Raw genomic sequence first — 26,358 nt, forward strand, 5'->3', positions numbered from 1 at the left:
TTCAGGTGAAATCCCCGGTGACTGGAGAAAGGGAAACATTTCTCCCATTTTTAAGAGAGGGAGAAAGGAAGACCCGGGGAAGCACAGGCTGGTGAGCCTCACCTCCGTGCCCAGGAAGATCACGGAGCAGATCCTCCCAGCTGCCATGTTAAGGCACATATGAGAGGAAGAGGTGATCCGAGATGGCCCGCGTGGCTTCACCAAGGACAGATCTTGCCTGACCGGTCTGGTGGCCTTTTGTGATGGAGTGACGACATCAATGGACAGAGGAAGGGTGACGGATGTCATCTGCCTGGACTTCTGCAAAGCCTTTGACAGGGTCCCTCATCACATCCTTCTCTCCAAATTGGAGAGGTATGGATTTGAAGGATGGACTGTTTGGTGGATTAAGAACTGGTTGGCTGGTCTCAGCCAAAGGATTGTGATCAACAGTTCTATGTCTAGGTGGAGGCCAGTCCCAAGTGGTGTCCACCAAGGCTCGGTCTTGGGACCAGTGCTCGTCAACATCTTTATCAATGACGTAGGTGATGGAATTGAGTGCACCCTCAGCAAGTTTGCAGATGACACCAAGCTGAGCAGTGCAGTCAATACATTGGAGGGAAGGGAAGCCATCCAGAGGGACCTGGACAGGCTGGACAAGTGGGCCCATGTGAACCTAATGAGGGGGAACAATTGTTTGCATGAGTTGATAGTGATAAGACAAGGGGGAATGGTTTTAAATTAAGACGGGAGGTTTAGGTTGGATATTAGGAGGAAGTTTTTCACTCAGAGGGTGGTAACGTGCTGGAACAGGTTGCTCAAAGAGGTGATGGATGCCCCGTTCCTGGAGGCATTCAAGGCCAGGCTGGATGTGGCCCTGGGCAGCCTGGTCTAGTGGTTGGTGACCCTGCCCATGGTGGGGGGGTTAAAACTCGATGATCTTTGAGGTCCTTTTCAACCCAGGCCATTCTATGATTCTATGGTTTGCATGGTTGAATGTTGCACCTGAAAAATACTAGCTGTCCTTCTGGTTGTGCTGTCTGGTTTTCTTCTATTTAGGCTGTTTGCTGTTCTTCCCCATCAGGGATTAGTCTAATGATACTATGAAGAGGAGGAGCAAGTTGCTAAGCTGCATTCCAGCATCAGGAAAAAAAGACAAATAACTTCTTCCTTAATCTTTTCTGAACTTACATGGCCATATCACTGCAGAACTTCATCCTGCCATTTTAGTGCATTAGTAAATCAAACATGAGACTTGAAAGTGACAACTTGCAGGATCTGTGTTTCTCTTTTCAAATGGCTCTGTTTGCAACAAAAAACTGCAGAGATCAGTTGTGTCTCGCTAAATGTAGGGCACTCTAGAGAACTTTCACCGAATACTTGGTATTAGTTGAGGCTTATCTCAGAATACAAAGAATAATTACATATCCGTATCTTTTGAGATAAAATCATAAAGACAAAAAAAAAATCCTACTTAACCCCCTCAGAAAGGATAAAATGAGGAAATTATCAAACTCTACTTCAGTCAAAACTATTACTTGTACTTTCTGGCAGACTTAGCTTAATAATTAGCATTTTCAATCGACTTCAGTCAGAACTGTGTGAATATGTACCATGTCTTCAGTGACAGACAGGCTAGAGTTAATGTGTTCATGACTCCCAGATGTGTGTTTTCCCGTGAGGTGCAGAAGCTCCAGTTAAGCGTGCGAAGTGATAACAAAACTGTGGTAGGAGAGCAAAGAGAAACACCAGAAGAAAGGTTTGTGATCACATAAGTACTCGATTACATGTGAATGTTCTAAATAGAGGCAGTTTGTGGAATGTGTCTTATGTTTGTATTAAATTTAAGACCTAATAAAACCATTCAGCTGACAGTCATCTGTAAGCTGCAAAGTAAGGAACATAGGGGTTTTTCTGAAATGAAATTGCCTGGTTGCTCTTCCATTTTGCAGAATTTTGTCTGCCTTGGCTCAGGTGAATTGAGGACCACCCACCATCTCGCTGATTCTTGCTCTTGAACATTTCAGCGTATGTTTTCTCAGTTCTTAACTTCTGTAACTCCTTGCTTTTGGCAGCAGGAAAGGCTGTTTATCTGGCATGAATGTTTGCCAGTAGGAATTTCTGGTACAAAATTCTGACTGATTAGTTGAAACTGGCTTAAATGGCCATGTACGTTCTTTCAGAGATATAAACTCAAGCACAAGTAAGCATTTTTTTTATGAGAAATAATACTGCTATGTGGTGCATTGAATCATCATGTGATTGATTAAGGTATTGTACTTCCATTAAAAAAAAAACATGCAAAACTCATTGTGCTAACTCTCAATTTGAAGATAAAGGCTTCACAATAAGACTTTCATCATGATGTCATTGTAGTATAATATATAGGCAAGCAGGTGTTTTAAAATTTGATATTGAATACTGTGTAGGTTTTTTCACTTCAGTGGAAGTTACTGAACTTCCTCATTAGATTTTTCCACACAAGTGTTGCACTGAATAAATTCTTCCTTTAGATGCAAAGAATATGTCAGATTTGGAGTCAGTCTTTTTCAAGAATCTAGATTTGCGGTCTCTAATTAGATGCTGAATTGCAGAATTGATTCTACATTTGCATTAAAATCTGACTCCTAGAATTGCTTAGATAACTTGTGATGTTCACAGTTAGTTTGTATCATGTCATTTTTCTGAGTATGCAGATGTAAAAATTTTGTGCATCTGCAGCTGAAGACTTTAGTGCACAGAAGCCTTTATAAATGCAGGCTTAGAATAATTCCAAAAAATTCTTCTGGTAAGGAGATAACATATTCTCAAATGACTATAAATGCCAGATAAAATACCTAGATGATGGGACATCAGTAGCATGAAGTTGGTAGTGTTCTTGGCAGCAGCATTCCTGCAAGAAGCAACACTGATCTTAGCCTCTGTTGTAATGGGAGGATCAACTGAATTTCATCACTGTCAGTGTAATTTGCCTTAAATGTTGTTAAGATCTGGATGAAGCAACTGCACTGCTACCACACATGAGCTCATCTCCTGTATATTCACCTTAAATAGTAATTCTGTCAAAGAAGTACTCAACTTAGGAATGTCAAAGCTGAAGATGTCTCTTTACAAATATAGCAGTAATTGTTGCTGTGATGTGCTGCAGAGTTCCATAGCTCCTGGATGTAGCGAGTCATCGCTGTGAGTAGGACTAACTGATCATCTTACAGCATTACTTTGTTTCATTAAAAAAACAGTTCACAGGGTGGAATAAAAATCAAGCCCAAGTATGAACAGTTAATTAAGATTTGGTATTAGCAGTACATAACATATAAATGAAAACTCCACAGGCTTTGTATTGCAAGCTGCCTAGTTATGTTTCCAAGTTAATTTTTCTACTACTAGAAATACTTCCTCCACTCAGTTATTTTGTTGCTGCTTGTGCTCAGCTGTAAGCTGAAACTAAAATATGCTTTGAAAATGAGAACCATATTTTTTAACTCTTCTTTAGTTTTCTACTGTACCTACTATAATACAGAATTCTCCAATATAGATATCTACCTATTATAGATAGGTAGTTATCTCTAGTAGTTGCCAGAAATATCACTAGAAAATTAATAGTACCATATGTAGAGCATCGTCTTTGTGAAGCTGGAGCACTTCTCAAAAGGTTCAAACTTAGCTAAATTGGTGGTCGAGACTTTTTGAATTCTGAAATGTGCCAAGAGGATTGTTTGATTCCTCCAAAAATTAGCTTGGAGGAGGAGATGGTTCAAACTACAAACCTGATAGCAAGAGGCAAAGAGAACAGAAGAGTATTGTTTTTGTCATAGAACATCGGCTAAAATAAGAAAAGTCAGTGCGTACGAGTATTCAGTCAGTCAAGTCCTTAAGAGCTCTTCTTTGCTAACTGATAGCAAGCGTGCATCTTATTCACAGTGTGGGTTGAGAACGTGAATGTTCACCTCGGGCTTTCAAGCTAAGTTCTTAATTAGACATGTGTTTCACATAATTTTCTTCATTCTTCTCATACTGACTTGCCTCAAAGGGAGGAAGAGAATCCTGGGAGATGGGTGAACAGTTCCCATACCTCCAGATCAGGTGGCTGAGGGTGGGAGAGGAGAGATCCTTTCCTTCCGATGATCCTGTCACATAGTACTTCATACTATTCAGTCACTGTAACCAGCAGCCTCCTCCAGTCCTGGTGTGCCTCATCTCTACCCACTCAGAAAGAAGGTTGGAAAAAAGTCTTTGATATCTGTTGGGGTAGAAGAACTGGGGAAGATGGTGACATGCCACCCCTCAACCTTTGGGATGTGGGCATAAGCAAAAAGGCTCATCTGTTAATGTTTCTTGAGATTGTTTTACACCCTGTGAAACTTGTAGGTAGTTGCATGCATCATCTGTAGAAATATGATACCACTGTACCACTTACTAGCACAGTTTGTAAAGTACTGAGGTGGCTTGAGTGTTGCGTGATCACAGAATCATAGAATGGCTTGGGTTGGAAGGAACCTTTAAGACCATCAGTTCCTACCCCCTGCTGCGGACAGGGTTGCCACCCACTGGATCGGGCTGCCCAGAGCCCCATCCAACCAGACCTTGAACATCTCCAAGCATGGGGCATCCACAACCTCTCTGGGCAGGCTGTGCCTCACCACCCTCTGAGTAAAGAATTTCTTCTCAACATCTAATCTACATCTCTCCTTTTTTTAGTTTAAAACTGTTCCCTCTCATCACCATTGGACTGTGTAAAAAGTTGGGCTCCCTCCTGTTTATAAGCTCCCTTTAGGCACTGGAAGGCTGCTATGAGATTTCCTCAAAGCCTTATCTTCACCAGCCTAAACAAGCCCAGGTCCCTCAGCCTTTCTTTGTTGGTGAGGTGCTCCAGCCCTCTGTCTGTCTTTGTGGCCCTCCTCTAGACCCACTCTGACAGCTCCACGTCTTTCTGTACTGGGGCCCCGGGCCTGGGTGCAGTACTCCAGATGGGGCCTCGTGGGGGCCAAGCAGAGGGGGACAATCCCCTACCTCTCCTTGCTGGCCACCCCTCTGTTGATGCTGCCCAGGATACAGTTGGCCTTCAGGCTGCCAGTGCACACTACTGGCTCATGTCCAGCTTTTCATCACCAGGACCCCCAAGTCCTTCTCGGCAGGGCTGCTCTCTGTTAGTTTTTCTGCCCTCTGTACGTGTATCTGGGATTGCCCTAACCAAGTGCAATGCCTTAGACTTGGCCTTGTTGAATCTCATTAGGTTCTCACAGTTCCGTTTCTCAAGCTTGTCCAAGTCCTTCTGGATGACATCCCTCCTTCTGCCTTGATGTCATTAGCAAACTTGCCCTCGATCCCGCTAGACTTTCAGTGTCACCGATAAAGATGTTGAAGAGGACCCGTGGGGGGCACCACTTGTGAACAGCCTCCACTTGGACATAGAGCTGCTGACCACAACCTCCAAATCTGGAGTACTGTTTGCAGTACGTGCTGTTATCGTCTCTCTCCGTTCTGGTAAAATGGAAGCAGTTTTACAAGGTTCAGACTTGTCCTTGTAGGTGCAGGTCGCTATGAAGCAGGAAAGTAACATCAAAGCATAATACTGGCACCGTGTACAGCTGCCTGGTGCACTGCCCACTGCTGCTGCTTTGTCAGTGCCTAAAGCTGGCCCTTGTGCAGCATTACTCAGCAAATTTGTCCTTGTGTATGCATATGCTTATATTCACATATTTATTTTTGGTAGCAGGTTACCTGATGGGAGGAGAAGTGAGTTCTTTTTTTTTTTTTTTTCTGAAGTCACGGTGAGGTTCTGTAGTTCAGCTTCTAAACACAATTTTTTTAGATTTCTCTGGTCAGAAGGCTCTTTCTTGCTCTACCTATAGGTCTCCCCACAGTGAAAAATTAACCTACCCATAGCCTTTTATTGGTGGCAAAAGAATCAATTGCTTTTCAGAAGAAGGGGTCAGTAGATTTGTGTCTAACAAAAAGTGTATTCAGAGAGAAGATTAAATTCATTCATCTTATGTGGTAAAAGTATAAATGCTGTTATGCTGGGTTTCAATTTTGAGTGGTAATTCATTCTAATTACGTACGTAATGCTTTGCAGCCAAAGCACAAGACAGTTGTTCTCTTCCCTCTGAAGTCAGTTCTGAAGCTTTATGCATTTGAAACTTGAGGAGAATGTCAATATGTATTCTTGCCTATTTCATTTTTTATCGTATCTTTTAACGTTGTAAGAGTAAACATCTGTAGCCTGTGTGAGTTCGAGTCATGACTTAAAAATTTAACATTAGTCCATGTTAGTAAATGCGTTATCTTTCTTGTTTCCTTTTTAATGTTCTAGGATAGCAGTGTTGACTGAGTTTTCAGTGCATTTTAAGTCAGGACCATAACTGGCTGGAGAGCAAGCAAATTCCTGTTTTGTCTTGTACGATGCTGCAGGCTCTTGGCACTAAACAAATTAACAAAAAACCTTGCTGCACTAAGATAAGAGGCTAATTTTACAGGTACAGCAATTCGTAAGTCATATTATAGTTAACCATTCAGAGCTGGAGAATTAATTCATACTTAGAAATCCAGTCAAATTGAAATAGTTGCAGGCTTATTAAAAACAAATGTCACATTGCTGTTTGATAAATAGATTTCTAGGTCAAAGTGACTGATGTTTATATGAATTTTCTTATATAAACATGGCTAATTACTTCAGAAGGTCTACAGTATCCTATATAAATGGTTATGTTGGGCAGCTTTCTTTCACTATTGTATTTATTGTTTGTTTTTTAATGTCACTTGACTGATACTGTGATCGTTCAGTGGGTGGAACCATACAGGTTTGCTGGCGTCTGGATTCGAATTTCAGTCCTTTTTATTCTGCTTGTAACCTCTTTGTGGTTGTAGTTCAGATATTAGCCTTGTTCTGCTGATTAAATGAGCAAGAGCTTGATGAGACTTGAGTGACATGTGCTTCCTTCTCTTGAAATGAATTATCCTAAAGTAAACCAGTGATATTTTGGGGATCCTAAATATACAAGAGAGTTTAATGTAATATTTAAATTTGTGTTAGTTTTGATGTTTGTTACTGACGTAAACGGATACTTTCAGGAAATAGGCGAAATAAAAAAATACATACAAGCTTTTCTAATCTTGAATGCAAACTGTAATAAAGTCTTTCATGGTGGGTTACTCATCTAACCTCTTGTCTGTTACAGTTTACATTTAGTCATCTGGTTTTTCTTTACCAAAAGAAGTGATCTTTAGCACTTCAACTAAATACCAGTTGGAATATCTATTAGGAGGGCTGGGTTTATGGAATTTGCTTGTTTTAGAAGTGACATTTACCCAGGCTGTTATAAGCCTGAGGTTTGCTTGTTGAGTCTTTAGTTTTGTTGTTGATTTTATGTGTTTGTTTTTGTTTTGTTCTCCTCAAAGCTGTTCAGCATTAATACCTATGGCTTCGTTGGTTTGGCTTTAAAATACACATGTAGGAGTTGCTGTTTTGGGCAAAATGCACTGCAGTTTGTCTCGCGGCAGTCTGAACTAATTTGAAGAATTTTATAATAGTTGCAAGACGTTGCTACTTGAAGTTTGAGACGTTGGAAGAATTAATTATTTGCCAGAAAGTCAGAAGATTATTGCATTGATATCAATGCATATATGCTTGTCAATGATACAGGGGCAGTGTGGGAGGCTGAAGTGAAGGTGTGCACAGAAGGGTTTTAATTGTGTAAAGACTTTTCTGACGCAGAGAATATGTACAAACTTTGAAGGTGACATTTCATTTACAGAGATTCTATCTTATGTAAGTAGGTTCTTGTTTGAAAGACGAGATTATGCAGAGAGCCATTAGGTTGATACTGTGGGAACAAATAGAGTGCATTTATTTAGTATTATTACATTACTTCATCTTTCAACATTATGTGAAATAGAGCTGTAGCAGATGTTCTGGGTAGCTGTCTTGACTCAGAAGGAAGTCCTGCATTAATTCTTCCATGGTCTTCATTCTACTTAAGTGGTATTCTGGATAGCGTATGTAAATTGGTGGAGACTACTAGCTTTAAAAGGGAATGCAGAAAAGACATAAGTTTGTGTCAGAGTCGTAGAAAACTGTTCAGTGTTTACCAAGACAAAAGGCTGTAACATTTCACCTGTGTATGTGCACTGGCTCTGGAAATTGAGACAGTGTGGTTGTTAATAACTGCAGGCTTGGTAATCTACTTTAAAACTCTGGATTATGAGAGGACCATTGGATAGTAAATGAGATGTTGAAGTTTATTTACTTTCTAGGTCTTAGAGAAAGGAGGACTTACGTTATGCCTAAGGTTCTTGATTTTTATTCCCTTCCCACTGTTCTTTTCTTTCTTTCTAGGTTTAACTATAGATCAACACATCATCTTGCATCCCATGGGTTTTATGAATTTTTAAACTGGTTTGATGAAAGAGCATGGTATCCACTGGGAAGAATAGTTGGTGGAACTGTAAGTATTATAATAATAACTTAAAGTTTGCTTTGTGGTAATGTTGTTGAACTTCAAACACAACTTGGACATCAATAGAGGGAGAGTTTTGGTAGAAAAAGCTTCTAATTGTCATATTGCTGTAGAGGGAATAAGAAGATGTTTTTAACTTTTAGCTGGAGTAATTAAGACATTAAGTCAACATGCATTAGACCATATCCAGCAGTATACTGTGAACAAGAAACACAGAACTGAGTTTGTCTTCTTACCTATGAACTTGTGATAATAAGTGGGGGTTTTATGTCTCCTGTAACTTTGATTTTCCTCTGTAGAGAAACTATTACGCAATGTTACATTACAAAAGAAAAGAAAGTGAAAAACAATTACCTAACTCTTTTATGAATCAAATTCTAAGACGATATATTTTGAGTGGGCATCATCTGAATGTGGAATTCATATTCGTGGTTTCTCTGAAAAAAGGCCTTTTGAAACTAAACTAGGAGCGGTCAGGAGAAATGCATGAAGCATCAGGTGTGGCTAAGGTTGATGTCAGTGCAAGTTACAAAACAGGAAAGTTACAAGAAACAGTATTATCAATTAGAATATAAATATAGCTCAGTAGAAGGGCTTAGTAATTCTAAGTAACACAGCCACATCTAACCTTGAAAGTACATTAAAACTTTTTAATCATAGAGCACACCGTTTAAATTCATTTACAAAGCTTTTTGTAACAATTAGATCACCATTTGTTTTAGTGTTTTAGAGATACTTGTGATGTAATTCTTATATGTGTATTTTTCCATACTTACCTGAAGTAAAAAACCTCAGCAATTGAAATTAAAATTTTGATTGCATGCCTTGTTTTGGAAGTTGCATGGCGTATTATGTTTTGATAGTTTGCCTTGATAACCTGTTCTCAAGGATATAAGCAGAACATCCCATCATCTGTTAATTTAGCACAAAGCTCTTCTTAGCTTTTGAAAGAACCTAAGGCAGTTGAAGTCCATGTTAAGTTTTCTACTACCTACCAATTTTTTTTAATGTTGATAAATGTGGAAGGGTAGACTTCCTATTAGGAATATTCTAATGTTCTCCAATATTCTGTGATAGGTTCCATGGATTTGTATCTATGCAACTTTTTCCTGGGGGACATCTTAATTCAGTGTTGTAGGACTTCGTTCTAAGCAATCTTCATATCCAAGATGTCTGTGGATATCTTGCAAATATATAATACTCAACTGACTGTCAGTCAGCTTTCCAATTTAAAAACTTCAATGCATATTTTTCTTTCTCCATGGGTAACAAGAAATAAATAAACGGCATGGTATATTATAGAGAAAATCGGATATGGCTGAGAAATGTTGAGGGGTTTCTTGTTTTGGTTCTTTATTTGGATTTGTTGCTTTTTTTTTTTCTTAAAGCTGCTGGCTAGGTTAAAATTTTCTTGCAAACTTTAGTTTCTGATTCCCTATCTTAACTGAAAATTCTGCTCATTATGTGATAAATGTCAGGGAAGATAGGATATTATCTGTGTGCTGCTTATTCATTTAGAAAATGGATTATATGTAATTGTTAGCATTTGGGTAAAATTTAAAGAACCTTGGGTATTCAGCAGTGTTGTCAAAACATGATTAAAGCAGTATTAAAATAATTCCATTAACTTTACCTGCTCACTGCTTGTATCAGCTTAAGAAATGACTGTGCTTCCTTGCAAATTATATGCAAATAAACTTACCGTGACCATTTTCTACAACAATACACTGACATTTTTTTCCTCCCTTTAGGTATACCCAGGACTGATGGTGACAGCAGGCCTTATACATTGGATTTTAAATATGCTTAACGTGACAGTCCATATAAGAGATGTATGTGTGTTCCTAGCACCCGTTTTTAGCGGCCTTACAGCTATTTCTACTTTCCTGCTCACCAGAGAACTGTGGAACCAAGGAGCAGGGCTTTTAGCTGCCTGTTTTATTGCCATAGTTCCAGGTTACATATCTCGATCAGTGGCAGGATCATTTGACAATGAAGGCATAGCTATTTTTGCACTGCAGTTCACATACTATTTATGGGTAAGTAATTGCTGAATCTTTTGCTTTGGAAACGCTTTTTGGTTCCTCCTCCAACCAAATGAATGATTTTTCTTAGCATTCATTGAAATCTCATTTTCTTCCCTCGTTTCTCTTCCCCTTGGCTCTGGATGAGGCAAGTACAGAGAAGTCACGTGATCTGAACCACTCCATAATAATGTTGTTCAGCTTATTACATGAAAATACTGCTCAACTGGAATATGTGTGTTCTGTAGTAATAGTAATAATGATGAGTCTGTAAGCTTGTATAAACAGGAGAGTTGCTTTCATTTTTTGGTTTGGAGGTATTTGGTGTTTATGTGAGCATCAGACTTGAGCCTCCTTACGTTGCCGGTGAAAAGCAGTAGACTTTGGATTGTCATATGGAGAAGCTGCTGGCTGTATGTCTAGACATTGACTTAAGCATTGAAATTTAATACCTAAAGCTGCCCATGAAGCAAGATATTCATACTGCTTGCACGCTTAAAAAACGTTTAATAGTCTAATGCCTTTTAAACAGCCTACTTTTTCATGCAACTTGTCTGTCGCTCTTTAATCTGCATGTAGAACTGCATCTGTCATGTTGTTTTGTGTGAAGGGGTTTAGGCAAGCTGAAGTTTTTTGGGACTGTTGTATTTCTTCTGGAAATAACGCAGACAACATAGTTATATTGTTAATTCAAGGTGGACACTATGGTGCTGTTCCTTGTGCCGTCCTTTAAGGCGTGTACTTCTTGTATTGAATGTCTTCATAGGGACTACGTACATAGTCATTACGGCTTTTCCCGTGATTTGTCAAGAATTCTAGTTTCCAGAAATAAATGCATACTTGCAGATTTTTTAGCTTTGGAATATTTCAAACTTGGGATATTGTTAGTAAGAACATAATAGAAGGAAGTTCAAGCTTTTCATGATTAAGTTACCGGTGATAATTAAGTGCAGGTTCTGAAGAAAGGCCCGCTAATGATTTTTATGTTTTCTTAATTTGAATTTAAATTGCAGTTGTGAAGGTATATTGGTTTGAATAATAATAGAATCATCCTATGTTGTTACTTTTTAATAACTAAGACACAATAGCAGTTATCTGGTCCAATGGAACCCAGGTTTTTAACTAGACTGCATAGTGCCAATAGTGTTCTGCATAAACTCTTGCAGGATTGCATGAATCAAATATATTTTACAGATAACTGCACAGCTTTGTTTAATGACAGTTTTTCACCACTATCAGTTCTGTGCAAAATCATATTCCTGAGCCCGTTCATGGATTCTGCTATACCTTTAGTAAAATCTGGATGCTCTCACTAACCTTAAGTGAGCTTTTCAAAATTACAGGAGAGGTCTTTATAATTGCAAAGTTGGGTCTGATGCCAGCCAAAGGAAGCCACAGGTGGTCTACAATTAATGATTATAATAAGTTCTAGCATCTCTGAGAAAGCAGCACAGAAGTGTTGCAGCTACTTTCCTACCATGGATCATGAAACAGACAGCTGCAGTGCATCCTCTCTCTGCGTTATCTAGAGAGACAGGTGTAAACTTTTCTGTTTGTGAATCAATTGTGCTTGTGGTTTGGTTTTATGGACATCCGTTCAGAAGCATACAATATAATTTGATCTGTATTAAAGAACTTCTCTTGACGGTTGTTTTGGAATTGAATTTTATAGTATTGTCCAATATTTGTTTATTATACTTGGTTATTTTTAAAGGTGAAGTCGGTGAAAACTGGGTCAGTCTTTTGGACAATCTGCTGCTGTCTATCTTACTTCTACATGGTAAGCCTTTTGTATGTAATAACTAAACTCCTTGGGTGGGACTTAATTCATGTGTTGATGAAGGACAGAAGGAGGAGATTTTATTCTTTGTTGGGACCATAATGTAAAATTGTTCTTTCGTCTTATTATTATGACCTTAAATATATGAGTTAGAAGAAATACTAAATGTTTTGAAAATTAAATATTTATGTACAATGAAAGCAGTTCTTGTAAAACACTAAATACAGTAAATTTTCCTACAAATTCATCCTGTGCTGCAAATAGATGCTCTGATTCAGTGGAATTTCTGGTTTGGTCCGGGTGATTGAAGGTGGGGTTTTGATATCCATGCATATGCACGTCTATATATACTATTACTATATATATGCTATACAATATATACATATTGTACATACTATATACAATGAAAATATTTTTTCCTCCCCTTCTGAAATGTGAGATTCACAGAATTTCCCTTTATAAATCAGTCAAAGGCCTTTTCTCCTCTAATGGATAAGCATTTTTTGTGGCTATGTGATTAATAAAGTAGCTTCAAAATGACCAGTGATGGGATAGTTAGGATAATTGCTCGGTGGTATTACCATTGAGGCCTGAAATACTGCTTTTCCACAGCCAGGTAGCTAGGCTTGCAAAGGAGAAAAAAAAAAGAAAGGAACTTGGGAATTATTTTGCATGCCTTAATTTAAAGTAGAGCACTAATTCAGAGGTTGTGTGGATGCTGCCTACATTTCCTCTAGCTTTAATGTTAATTGGGTTTTTTGAGAGTACATCTATTTCCTCTCGTTTCTCCTCCTTTCTGTTCAGTCAGCATCTTTTTTGTACATAACATTTGTGTTTACGTTGCATTACATGGAAGATCTGTAGTTTTGGTACAGATCTATGTGTTGTACAAGGTCAGGCACATTAGGTTTTGAATTGTTACATTGATAGATGGTAGTCTTTTATATTAGGCCTATTTAATGGCAAGATCCTGTAAAAGTGTTGTTCATAAATATGCAGATATCTGTCAGTTTCAACTGGGATGGAACTTTTTGCTTCTGAGTGTCTGGTATTATGCCATGTTTTGGTTCTAGGAGAAAAACAGTGTTGATAACACACCAATGTTTGTAGTTGCTGCTAAGCTGTGCTGTACGGAGCCAAGGCCATCCTTAGTGAAGGGCCCATGGAGCCAGGAGGGAATGGAGTTAGGACAGCTGACTTAAACTGGCCAAAGGGATATTCCATACTATGTGGCAGCATGTGGAAGAAGTTTTGAAGGGAGAGGGAGTTCTCTGGCTCTTTGCTGCTGCCCAGCTAGCCCCTGAGCATCAGTGAGGGGATGGTGAGCAATTGACTGTGTATCACTTATTAAAAACATTCATGTATATATATTGTCATAACTACTTTCCTTCCCTCTATCTTAGTAAATAGTTTCATCTCAACCCATGAGTTGTACTTTGTTGGTTTTTTTTCCCGATTCTCTCCCCCATCGAACTGGGAAGGAGAGGGAGGGAGCGAATGACTGCGTGATGCAGAGCCACTGGCTGGGTTAAACCACAGCAATTACAAATAAGACACTTTTACAAATCTACTGCTAAAAAAGTCACAGAATAGCAAGTTCTCCTCATCTCAGTCTGACTAGCATCTTAGTCTGTGGAACTTTTCAAGAAGGAAGGGATGTGATCTAGAGTGTGCATACGGCAAAACTTAATCAATGTCATCACCACGACACTCAATCCTTAATGTAAATTAATGTTTATTTTCTTTTATTTTCCTTTAAAGCAGTGTCAACTAGTAAAAGGTTAGTCTATTTGTCCATAAATTAGTGTCAGTGATTAAATGAGAATTTTGTTGCTCACAGAGCTCACCTGCTTCAACTCTGATGGTGGCTTTCCATATATTGTGTTTCTTTTTGTGGAAGTATTTTGATAAGATGCCCTCCTTGGCATTTTGCTCAGATAAATTTCTAGGACAGCATAATCATTATATGCATTACGTAGTATTAATTTCTCTTCCTCTGGTGGAATGAGTGATCTTTTCAGTGCAAGTAGAAAACCACAATTTTGAGGTAGTAAGGGTCGTTCCTTGCTTGTAGAATGTGGGGAACAGCTCCTTGAAAGAGAAATGAATATTGCATGAACTGACAGAAGTCTTACCTAATATCTAAATCTGCTTAAGGTATATACCTAACTCACTATGGTGATTTGACTCAAAATATAGCATTGCATTCCGTAAGGAGAGGGTGTTTTTTCTTCCATTTAAATGTTTTAGCTTTTATTTAATGTTAGCTTCTTTCGCTTCAGATGCTTTTTAATGAAAAAGGAATAAAATAAAACTTTACATTGAGGCTATTCTCATAAGAGTACTGGCGTATTTCTATTCTTTGCAAATCTGCGAGGAAATCTCCACTATGTTTGAAAAGCTCCAGTACAATCTTCAGTGTAGATCTATTTTAATGTCTTGATAATTAGAGAATAGATGCTAATTAGAGATGCAAGTCTAGTCCATACAGGCTGCCTGCTATGTGCATCGTTCAAGTCTTTTCCTCAATATGACAATGTCCTAATTACACGTTTGTTCTCATTCTATCCTATCTTACCTGTCTTTGTATAATATTTTCTCTCAGTAAATGAAATTGCCTATGTAAACCATGATAGTTCATGCTAGTAATTTGGCAATAGAATGACAATAATGTGAAATTATTGTCTAGAAATTTCACAAATTTTCTACTTGTTTCTCATGGTAAGAATCAGTTACCCCAAATTTTGCAGTGCCTGGTTTTGCAGTATTAGTATCAGAAAGCAGTACTTTGTTCTTATTTTAGAATTTCTAAAGAACACATTTATTTGGGTTTCTGGATTCTAGGGCTTTAAAAATACCTATGTGAAACTAAGCTTTAGAGTACAATTAAAGTAAAAACCACATAGCTGCTGCATTCTAAAAATGAAGATCTGGGGTAGGCATGGTACATATGGGAGAAGTCTAGACTGCAGTTTGACAAGAGGATGTGTTAAAATACAGACTGCCTAGTCAACATTAGCCCTTCTAAATGTATTAAAAATGTAGATAACATATTGTAATGGTAGCTCATTAAATCTTTATCTAAGCCAACAATGAGTGATACAATGATAACATTGTAATGTTTCAGTTCTAAGTGCATCTTGCCAGTACTTCTCAAGCACTGCAGTTACTTCAGGTTCACACTCTCCTTGATCTTGTTGTACACCGTTCCACGGTGCTTGGCCCTGCTTCCCTGTATATCTATCTACCCTCTTCCCTTTGTTTCTTTCCTTACACTGCAACTCCCTTTTGCTGCGTTGGCCCTGGAGTTCTGCCGTCAGCAGTGTACCTTGCTCCCTTTCTTCTTTCTGGCTGGAAACAAAAAGCGCAGGGCGTCGTGCTTGATGTATGTCAAATGAAAATCTAGACTCCTAGATGGGAGTGCTACTGCTGCCATGTGCTGCATCCGTCACCATGAGGAAAAGCCCCAGCACCACATTCTAGTTTGCCAGCCTGACCAAATTAACTTAGGAGGAGCTGTGGAGCTGTAAGCAAGACAGCCATGAAAATGCACTAGCCCATTTCAGAAGTCTTTAATACTTGGGTATTACTGCTTTGGGGGGTTTGTATTTTTTGTTTTTTCTTTCCTTTAGTAGCAAGTTTTGAAAAGTTTTGATTCAGGTAGTATTACTAGTAGTTCTGACTTCTTGTCTGCGTGGTTTTTGTGTTTTCTTGTCAGCACTGACTGTCCTAAGAATTTGCAGATATTCTTGCAGCTGATTTCCTATTCCATTTCTCACAGGTCTCTGCATGGGGTGGTTATGTTTTCATCATCAACCTTATTCCACTGCATGTGTTTGTTCTGCTGCTGATGCAGAGGTACAGCAGGAGGGTCTACATTGGTAAGTTTTGTTCTTTGAACAGTCATTGTCAAATGCTAGATCATGAGATATGAAATTACACTGTCTTCTGTATTAGGTGGGAATGAAGTAATTGCATGTCAGAATGCATTTCATTAATTGAATTACTGATTATAGTCAGTTACTGTCTGCAGCAGTAGAGAGTTAAGACATACTGTTCACATTTCCAAAACTCAGATACATTGCAGCTTATTCATTTTCTACTTTCTAGTGCACTGAAAAAAAAAAAAAAAAGAAATAACTAAGTGCTTTGATATTCTTAAAATCCTGTTAGTGCATTGAATTTGTACATTGTGTGGGTGCATCCTAAATAAAAAAAAAAAATCATCTTTTTTTCTTTTCCTAGTACATAAAACAGCTGCTATTTTTAAAACTTGAAGCAATAATTTTGCAAATGTTATAGTATATTGTGACATATACTGGAAAAGACATAGGGAATTTTAAGCAACCATAGCAGTTTTATATAACCTGGACTAAAAAGCAGCATAAGAGTCTGCCAACTCCACTTGATTCCTTAAGATTTTGTTGGGTTAACGGGTCAACCTTGCTTCCAGTTACAGAAATGTTTGGATAGTGATCTTTAGGAGAATAATTTTTTTTATTTGATTTGCCTGATATTTACATACTCCATCAACAGTTTAGAGACGTTACCTGTTAAATCAGTTGGCCATGGTGTGGATATGTGAATGAAATAATTAACAAGCAATTCAAGGATTCAAAAATGTAGAAGTTAGCTAGAAGATTTTTGATCTCTTCATGTGAAACCTTTACTAAAGCTAGTTTGAGCGCGTAGCATTCATTGAGCTATAATACCACGTTTCATGTTTGTAAATATATTTTTGTTACCCATTTTAACACTAATTTTCTCTTAATATTTTTAAATTTCTTTTGCTTTTTTTCAGAACCTACTAGGAGAATTAGAATATTTACAGATAGTGTGTAGTGATTCAAACATATAATAATTACTCACGTTCCGTTTTTCATTTTTTATAACCCAATACAAATATTTGTTTCTTGCTTCTTAGTTATCTTTTTATATAATTCAGAATCTGATATTAAATTAAAAAAAAGGGAGGAAACTAACCCACTTTTAATTTTAGTAGTAGTTGACTTTTTCTTTAACTACTTGTTTATAACTACAGAGGAGAGCAATCTATGTTGTTTTTCTTTTACAATCACTTTATTTAATATTTTCATTTTCCAGCCTCTGTGAGTTAGGCAAGAGAAAATGAAAGTTATTCATTATAAAATTCTAAAAGGATATTGTAACCAGAAACAGTAAAGCATAAGTGTCCTTGTTTTTTCAGTTTTCAATGAACTAGTCTTTAAATTCATCAGTGGAAAATAGTTCTGCCAGTTCCTATGAATTAAAGTTTTTGGCACCCGTTTATTTTACAAATAGCTACAGTGTTTTGAGATGTTATTGTCCCTCAGCTATGAGGGAGATGCACTTCAGCAGAGTTGTCAGAATTAAAATATGATTGCTGCTTTGCTGTTTCCTTGCAATTCCTGGCTTAATTTAAACTTCCATGGGAAGCCTTACACAGATGTCTGTACATCTTGCAGTAGCATGTATGTTCTAGGTTTGTTTAACAGGATGTTTTTGTGAAAACAGATAGGAATGTTCAAGCATTTCTGGGTAGAAATGGAAGTGTGTTTCACTGCCAGATATTCAGATAAGATGATGAGAGCTCATTGAAGTAGGGAAAATAAAGATATTTTTGGAGCATATGTTATATGTAATTACTAGTGTGCATGCAGGAGTCTCCCAGTTCTCAAGACTACCAATGTGCAGCTGTAAATTTTTGTAACCTATTGACAGGCAACAGTAGCTGGAAAAGTCTGTCTGTTTTAGAAAAATAACCTCTTTATTTGAATGCAGGAACTGTTGATGTTATCTTCCATTATGTTATGTATAGTTTCTCTTGTAGTGTCTCACAAGTATAAAACATGAATGGTTTTACATTTGGAAAGGTACCGTTGTAGTTTCAAGTCTTGTGCGCTTAAGAGATTTGGCAGTTTTCACTTCAGTCTGCTCTTTTTTTTCTGCACACTTCAAAGCAAAACTCTTGAAGATAGGACAAGGGGAAATGGTTTCAAACAAGAAGAGGGAAGATTTAGATTAGATATGAGGAAGAATTTTTTTTCAATAAGAGTGGTGAAGCACTGGAACAGGTTGCCCAGAGCTGTGGTGGCTGCCCCATCCTTGGAGATGCCATGGTCAAGCTGGACCAGGCTCTGAGCAACCTGATCTAGCTGTAATTCACAGAATCACAGAATTGTAGTGATTGGAAGAGACCTCTGGAGATCATCTGTTCCAACCCCCCTGCTAAAAACAGGTTCTCCTACAGTAGGTTGAGCAGAAAAGCATCCCTATTCATTGCGGGGGAATTAGAAGGGACCCTCAAAGGTCATCAAGTCTAACTCAAACAATTCTGTGATCTGCCAAAATGTAAAACTAAATTTCTATAATTCCTTTTGTGTTGTATTTTATCATACGTTTTTATTAACTACTGAAGTATTTTAAAACTTCAGCTAATAAGTGTTTGTTTCTGGTGATTGCAATCCATAAATTGAAAACTGTTGATGATATTCTCTAGAGTAGTTTTCAGTAGTTTTTTTCTCAAGTTTGTGTGGTGTACAGTGACAGAAATTGTGTGAAATGAGTTTATCCAAAAGAAGGTCAGGTTTTTTTGTTTTTGATCTAATCAAAGTTATAATCATAGACTTATAGAATGGCTTGTGTTGGAAGGGTCCTCAAAGATCATCTAGTTCAACCCTCCTGCTGCAGGCAGGGTTGCCCACTACTAAATTACAAGATTTAGATCAGGTTGCCCAGGGCCCCATCCGACCTGGCCTTGAACACCTCCAGGGTTGGGGCATCCATGATATCAAATGGATTTCAGGAATCCAAATCAAATTCTTGTTTTTACATTCTGGTGTTTGCATAGTCTTTGCACGGGAACATAGATAGTCTGTGATGTGGTATCGCCTTCATGTACTAAGTTCCTCAGAAAGTTTTATCAGACCACCTGTTCTTCCAGTACTAAGCAGGCATATATGATGGTTGCTTGACAGCAGTGGGCTTGGAGGGGGGCAAAAAAAGTGATCATAAGAAGCATACCAGTTGTAGACTTAAAAATGATTCTTTAAAATGGTCTAGCAGGTGTGAAATCTAGTGATTTATGCCATCATTAAACCTCCACAGGATGGCAGTGTTGCAGCACTTTTATGATACAATAAATGATTTATGTTTTAGTGAGCTCTTCAAAAATGAAGTTTCCTACAGCAAAAATATATTTCAGTGTCATAAAGAGGGAATAGATCGGTAGCTAGGCCAAGCAGCAGAATACTGATGCTTCCAGGAATACCACAGCAAAGACAGCTGGAAGTGGTTGGAAGCATCATGACAGTCATTTTTGTGATCTTTGCAAAGCGCATAGTACCCTAGGAGCATAATACACAGCTGCAACAAAAATAATACCACTAGTATATGATGTGGTCCTCAGTGATGTGGTCGCCAAACCTGTTCTCTTAGTAAAGGATTGTATGAGGACAAGGATCTCCTCATAAGATTGAGGCCGTAACCAAGCCAATGGTTTATGATTTGTGTAGGAATGTTTAAAAAATCTTGGAGGTGCATTATTGCTGGTTGCTACTGAGGGAAGGAAACCTCATTTGGATTGGAAGCTGGCTAGTTGCTTCCAACATAAGCAGACTTGTGGTTGTTCATAGTTGGTATTTCTCTCTTGTCCTTCCATTTCCTTCTCACCTTGGAATATTTCGGAACCAAATCCTGTCAGAATGAAGTACATGAATATCATTGCAGTTAAAGTAATGATTTGTGGTATTAATACTTCTGTGTTCTTGGCCTCGATTTTCTGAGAGATTATGAGTCCCCGTTATTGGTGTAGATATCTAATAGTACAGACACTCCATATTCATTTTTAATTCTGTTGCTTTTCGTTTTCTTGGCATGCCTCTGTTCTTGTATTAAAAATAGAACAAGCCATACCTTTGTCATTTTCTAAGTAAGTAGTGCACTCTTAAATGTTTCGTATCTTTGCAGCCTGCTTCCTATAATTTCTCCTCATATGGAAAGCTGCTTTTTTCATTTGTTATCTGAGATCTCCCACCCATGTTCTGCAAAAACAAGGAAACCAAATGGGAAGAGAAAACTTCTTAAGCTACAGCATTTTAGTAGACGGTTCACTTTTTTAGGAAGAAAAATAAACAACAGCACTGTAGTTAGGAACAGCAGTACTTTGCTACTTCCTCTAAGAATGCATTTTTTTAGGGGAAGCAAGTAATGGCCAAAATATTTAGAAGAGTACCATTGTTTTCAGTGTCATTCTTTGTTTGGAGATGAGGAATTGGCTCTACTGTGGAATCAGTGCTGTTTGAAATGTGTATGCTCATTCGTTCACACTTTGCTCTTTTGTTTTCTCCCTCTATTTTTCTAGCATATAGCACTTTCTACATTGTCGGGTTAATATTATCAATGCAGATACCTTTTGTGGGATTTCAACCAATTAGAACAAGTGAACACATGGCAGCTGCAGGTAAGAATGCGTTTGCTTCCAGACAGCCTGTTCAGCACAAGAAAACCTCCAACCCTTGTAACTCTGTTTCCTTGTATTAGAAATAACACAAACTAACAAACCAAATTGTTGAAGAAAATAGGTACAATTTAGTGTCTGTAGGGAAGTTTTCTTTCCAATCAACACATTATCCTTCTTTGTGTGAGCTAATGGAAGTAAAATGCCTCCATAACGCTGAATCACTAATGCATTCTGACAAGCACTTATTTTACACATTGATAACCTCTGCTGTATTGCAATATAATGTTGCTTTCAAGTGTTGTATAATTGAAACATTTGTTACTGGTAAACACAGTTCTTATTGAGCCATTTGTTTTTAGAGTTGATAATTTTTCAAAGTGAGTTAACTACAGATGACATATTACATATAGGAGGCTGATTTTTAAATTACTGATTTTAATCTTTTTGATTCTTTGTTTTCTTAAACTAAGCTTATTCTCAGTAGTTGTTAAGCATTCAGACATCTTGATTTCTTGACAGCAGTAACCTTTACAAAGTCTGCTATACTTAAGAGCATACATATTATTTATTGGGAGCACAGACTTGTTTTGTGGTACGGCTTAATTTGTTAGAGGGCTTCTTTTTCAGTTAGATATCGTCATTTCAAATGTATTTTGGACAGCGATTGGAAGTTGATGAAAATTCACCAGAAAAAAATGTTTTTAGCGTATTTTTGATATTAATGGAGATTCTTTCAACATTCTGCATGTAATGGACAGAGTAAAAGTTATCAAAACATAGTTTGCATCAGAATCATTTCATGATTATTTAGTGAATAGAGTTTTTGATCTTCTCTGGGGCTTTGGAACTAGTGAATTTCAACATCACGTATCACAATTTCATGATTAGAGAAACACCATGGGCTTGAATTCATGTGGGTTTTTTTCCTTCTGACAACTATCAGTGAATTTTTGCATTTCAGTGGCAGTCATTGGATTGATGTGATTATATACATTAAAATAAATAACAACAACAGAAAATGCCCAAGTCTAATATTAGACTTGGAACTACCTTTTTGAGGGTACGGGATGCTTACCCAGCGAATTCTGGTGTTTCAACAATAGCTTTGTATAATTCAGTTTGCTGTGTCGCTTAGGTGTTGGTTTCTTTCTTTTTTCTTCCATTAAATCCTATTGTTTTGTTCAGTAACTTGATTTCCATATATTTCTTTATTAGACTTGCTTTGTATGTTGTCTCGGTTCTTTATTTGTAACTCATTGCTCAAGCTAGCCAAGAGCTCCATCTTGTTTTTTCCATAAAGTCTAGGTACATTAAACTGGCCTTTGTTGAAATATATGCAATCTAGTTTTCAGATGTTTCTTTCCCTTACTCCAAGTTAATTTGGGAGCGAAAAGGCAGCTTTTAATACATAATAAGCAAAGAATGTTTTGTAGAGAAATTACTTCGTTGCAATATCTGAGGAACTATAATTTCTATTTTAAAGTCAATTTGTCAGAAGGTAATTTTGCACTGGTTTTTAGAAGTAAGGATATGCACTGTGTGTATTTTTCTAACCCAAATAGAGGGTAAGTTCGCCAATTGCTTTTACAGTTGTTTTTAGCATTTAAATAAAAATGTTTGTCTTTCTTTAGGTGTTTTTGCATTGCTGCAGGCATATGCATTCTTGCAGTATCTGCGAGATAGGCTAACAAAGCAAGAATTTCAGACATTGTTCTTCTTGGGCGTCTCACTGGCTGCTGGTATTGTATTCCTGAGCGTCATCTATTTGACGTACACAGGTAAATAAACATGAAACTAGATTCTCTTTGGAGCACATAACTGAGGTGATCAGCACTTGGTTAAGTCAAAAGTAGATGTTGGTAACCCCAGAGCAAACCGACATCCGTATTACTTTGTGTCCATGTGCTGGAATTCACTCTGCATTCTGGGCTGTGCATCCTGCTGCATCCTGGGTTTGTGGATATTGGGGATATTTAGACTTACAAATCAGCTGAAGAGATCAAACAGATCATCAGCTGAAGAGCACAGATCAATTTCAGGTAAAATACCAAGAGTGCATTTAGAATTAAAGAATGGGAGAAGATGAACATTACAAAACGTGCGCATGTAGGACTAATTCTTTCATTACTGAAAATAAAGCGTGTGCATGAAAATATTTTTAGCATACAAAACTTTGTAGCATCATTGCAATTTTTCCATAATACATAGTATGATACAAGAAGTCAGGCTGGAATGAAAAACATAAAGGCAAAAGCCTATTGGGAAGATAAACATAGTTAATCTATTCTGAATAGCGTTGATAAATCAGGATAAAGTTAGTTACTTTATGAAATAATTGAACCTGATTTCTGTGTTACTGAAATTAATGTAAGTTCTCCTTCTGTGGTTCAGCCTCCAATTTTCAAGACAGCTCTGGAGCCTCACAAAATTAAGCTTGTTTTTGCATGGTTGAGTTCCTCAGATGCCTCACTTGCCTTTTTCTGATTCCATGACATACTTCCTTGGTCATCATCTACCACCATACTTTCTTCCTCCAATGAAGAAAAGGTCACCTGTTCTCCTAGATAAATGTCACCCATGCCAAAATTGAATTATGCTTGGTATAAATTTGGTGATGTTAATATATACCTCACATATATAATGTTTTTAGAGGAGTTGGTTGGTTTAAAAACAAACAAAAAAAACCCACTACTTTCTTCAGGTTTAACTTGTTTTTATATTAACTGAGTTCATTCTTGTACTTCCTTTTAGCAGTGTTTCTAGCGTAGATTTTTTTATGGTGTCAGCTTTTTTTTGGACATTTAATTGCAAGTTTTATTTTTGTTAATTATGATATCATTGTTCCAAAAGAATACTTAGCATCAGTATTTGTCTGAAGGTCTTCTAAACCTTGATGGTTTATAATTTGCTTTCCAGTGTGAACGAGCAAATCCTACTAATATTTTGTAAAATAAATAATAATTCAGACTTGCATATCAAGACAACTTTTGGCTTCTAATCTCGGTAGCAAAATATGTCTCATGCTGCATTTCTTAGAAAGTGTTAACATCAGTTTCTGAAATTCACTAGTAAGTGTCACTGCTTCACCAGACAGAACTAACCTGGTTCCCTTCGTTTTTCCTCACATGCTGTGTGATCCAGGCTCCTGACCATCTATCTCATGGCACTCAGTTCCCTCTGTATTTTCTTAATAATCCTTTTGCAGCAGGGTGCTCACATCTGGACCATGCATCCCAGGTGCAGCACCTGGAAGAAGGAAATCAATGTTTTGGATGGAAGTCCAGCCTGCTGTAATGCTCATCAGTCCCTCTTCTTAATTTAGCACTATTCAGTGTTTTTGCCTCTGTGATATTTTTACATTTTTCTAGTCAGCTACCAGTGGGACACCAAGCCCTGAGTACTATGTAGTATTTTGAGCTCAGTCAAACAGTCAATTTTCAACACATCCCGTTGTTGTTTGTCTGGTCCATTCTTCAGCTTACAAATGAGGAATGAGGAGAATGATTTAAAAGCATTTAATAATATATTTCAGGATGTTCTCCGTTGTGATCTTTCTAGGTACTGAGGCTACCGGCCAGTAGTTCCCCTAGATATTCCTTCTGGCCTTTCCAAGAGGTGTAGCATTAGCCGTTTTCCAGGCAGCAAGGGCCTTCCCTTATCACCCTGATCAAGATCATGGATAATTATCACAGCTGCCAGTTATTTCTGCACCCTCAGGTGAATCCTATCTGATACTGTGTTCTGGATACATCCAGAAAAGACCAGAGCCAGATGTTCCCTATCCACTGTCATCTCATTCTTGTACGTGCAATGGTTTGGGAGCAAGCTTTGCATTCAAAGACTGAAGGGGAAAATGTCTTGGCAGGGAACATTACACAAAATATTTAAATGTCTAAACAGACTATTAAACAAAAATCCTCAGTCAAATAATACTATTTGTATTTATCAGTGGGAAAACTTATCACATAGTGCACAAAAGCTTACCTAATAAGTAAAGGGATGTAAAGTTCTCATTTTGGATCTTCTTTATCTGTATCTAGAGGGAGCTGAAACAGTTGCAAGGAAAGTAGAAATAAAATTTTAACCTTTCTATTTTTGTCATCTTATAATGATGATGTTTATAAATTGTTTCTTTTTGTGTTCATGATGCTCAAATATCTTACAGCTTTGTTTTATGTATGTGTGTATATATATATATAGGTAAAGCTTATCAGTATGTCACATACCAACTTTTGTATTCCATGTTGCATATAGATACATCAGTAGAAGAACAATATGAAACAAGTGTTTTGTGTATTAGTGTTTTGGCGATTGATCATTCCCATTTTTTTGCTTAGGCATTTGAGAAGAATTACATACTTCATATCAGTTATGTTTTCTTGTACTTCTTTGCAGAACATAGGTTGCTATCAGTCATTCTTTGAGAAATATTTTAATTATTTTGCATCACCTTGACTTCTGGAGGTGCGTATGTCTTGATACTGAATTAGTCCAGTGTGTTCTCATAACTAAAACTAGGTTCATGATTGGTAGACTTCCTAAGCTACCTAATGCAGTACACCTAGTTCACCTACTCTACACATTTAATGAAATTTCTTTTGGCATTTAGTTTTGTGCTATAATTTAAAGATGAGGACAAATTATTGCATTTAAATACCTAGGCAGCAAAAGTTTTTTTCCTCTCTTCTCATTTTCAGGTTATATCGCTCCTTGGAGTGGCAGATTTTATTCATTGTGGGACACTGGGTAAGTAAAGATAAAGGATAACGATAGCTATCAATAGCATTCGACTGAAAACTAATTATCTTTTGCCCTCCTCATTCCCAAATCCATTTAGTATTTCAGTAAACGAGAATACGGTTGATTTTGATAAATTACCTAAAAAGAGCATTGGTAGTAACTGTTCCATGATCTTTGCAACCATTTTACCTTCATCACTAATTTGTTTAAGAAATTTCTTGCTTCTTTGGAAGTCTTTGAGTATGTTAATTGTATGTTTGTCTATGAAACATCGGTGCTTCTCAGCATAAGATAACCAAAAGTGGTATCAACACTTGAGGGCACATTTCAGAATTATTAAGAACCTTAAACTTACAGTTTTCATTGCGCAACGTTGCATGAAATCACAACGTTGTTACGCGTGATCTTGCATGGTGCCTGTTTATTATGTTCATGCATCTGTTTTGTGTATACAGATGTCTACTCTGAAGAATTTTGGCTTATTCATGTGTGTTTTTGTAAATAAATATTCTGGTTTAGTTAACCTTTAAAAATCCAGTGTTCAGTTCTCTAGCTAGATACTTAAATAATGGGGCAGTATGAATAAAACCGAAGGATAAATGTGTTTAAGGTGGATTTTAACTGATAGATTTTTAAGATTAAAAGCAGGGTTAGGAGAAGTTCAAACGTTTGCAGTTCAGCTTTTTATCAGGCTTAGAAGGCCAGCTGATACAAGATTCTGTACCAGCCCTATAATAAATGTAGTAGAATAGGTATCAGTAGAGAAGCCTCAAATTTATTCGAAAAATATATAGATGTTGTCTATAAATGGTCTGCCTACATATATATATATAGATAGATAGATACAGAGCGTTAAAATTTTGAAGGCTTGTCTACATTAGAGAATCATATTGTGTTTAAAACACATTAGTGCAGTTC

The 26,358-nt window shown here is 37.3% G+C and overlaps 1 protein-coding gene across 1 annotated transcript in view; it reads left to right on the plus strand.

Annotated features, from left to right (window-relative positions):
• STT3B (STT3B, catalytic subunit of the oligosaccharyltransferase complex) overlaps positions 1-26,358 on the plus strand; it is a 51,996-nt gene that overhangs the window by 13,616 nt on the left and 12,022 nt on the right. The window contains exons 2-8 of the mRNA XM_021388858.1: positions 8,315-8,423; positions 10,187-10,474; positions 12,174-12,239; positions 16,021-16,120; positions 20,602-20,700; positions 22,332-22,478; positions 25,398-25,446. Of these exons, the coding sequence (XP_021244533.1) occupies positions 8,315-8,423; positions 10,187-10,474; positions 12,174-12,239; positions 16,021-16,120; positions 20,602-20,700; positions 22,332-22,478; positions 25,398-25,446 (858 nt within the window). The remainder of the gene's footprint in view (positions 1-8,314; positions 8,424-10,186; positions 10,475-12,173; positions 12,240-16,020; positions 16,121-20,601; positions 20,701-22,331; positions 22,479-25,397; positions 25,447-26,358) is intronic.

This window comes from Numida meleagris, chromosome 2 (assembly GCF_002078875.1).
Source record: "Numida meleagris isolate 19003 breed g44 Domestic line chromosome 2, NumMel1.0, whole genome shotgun sequence".
Lineage (NCBI taxonomy): Eukaryota > Metazoa > Chordata > Aves > Galliformes > Numididae > Numida > Numida meleagris.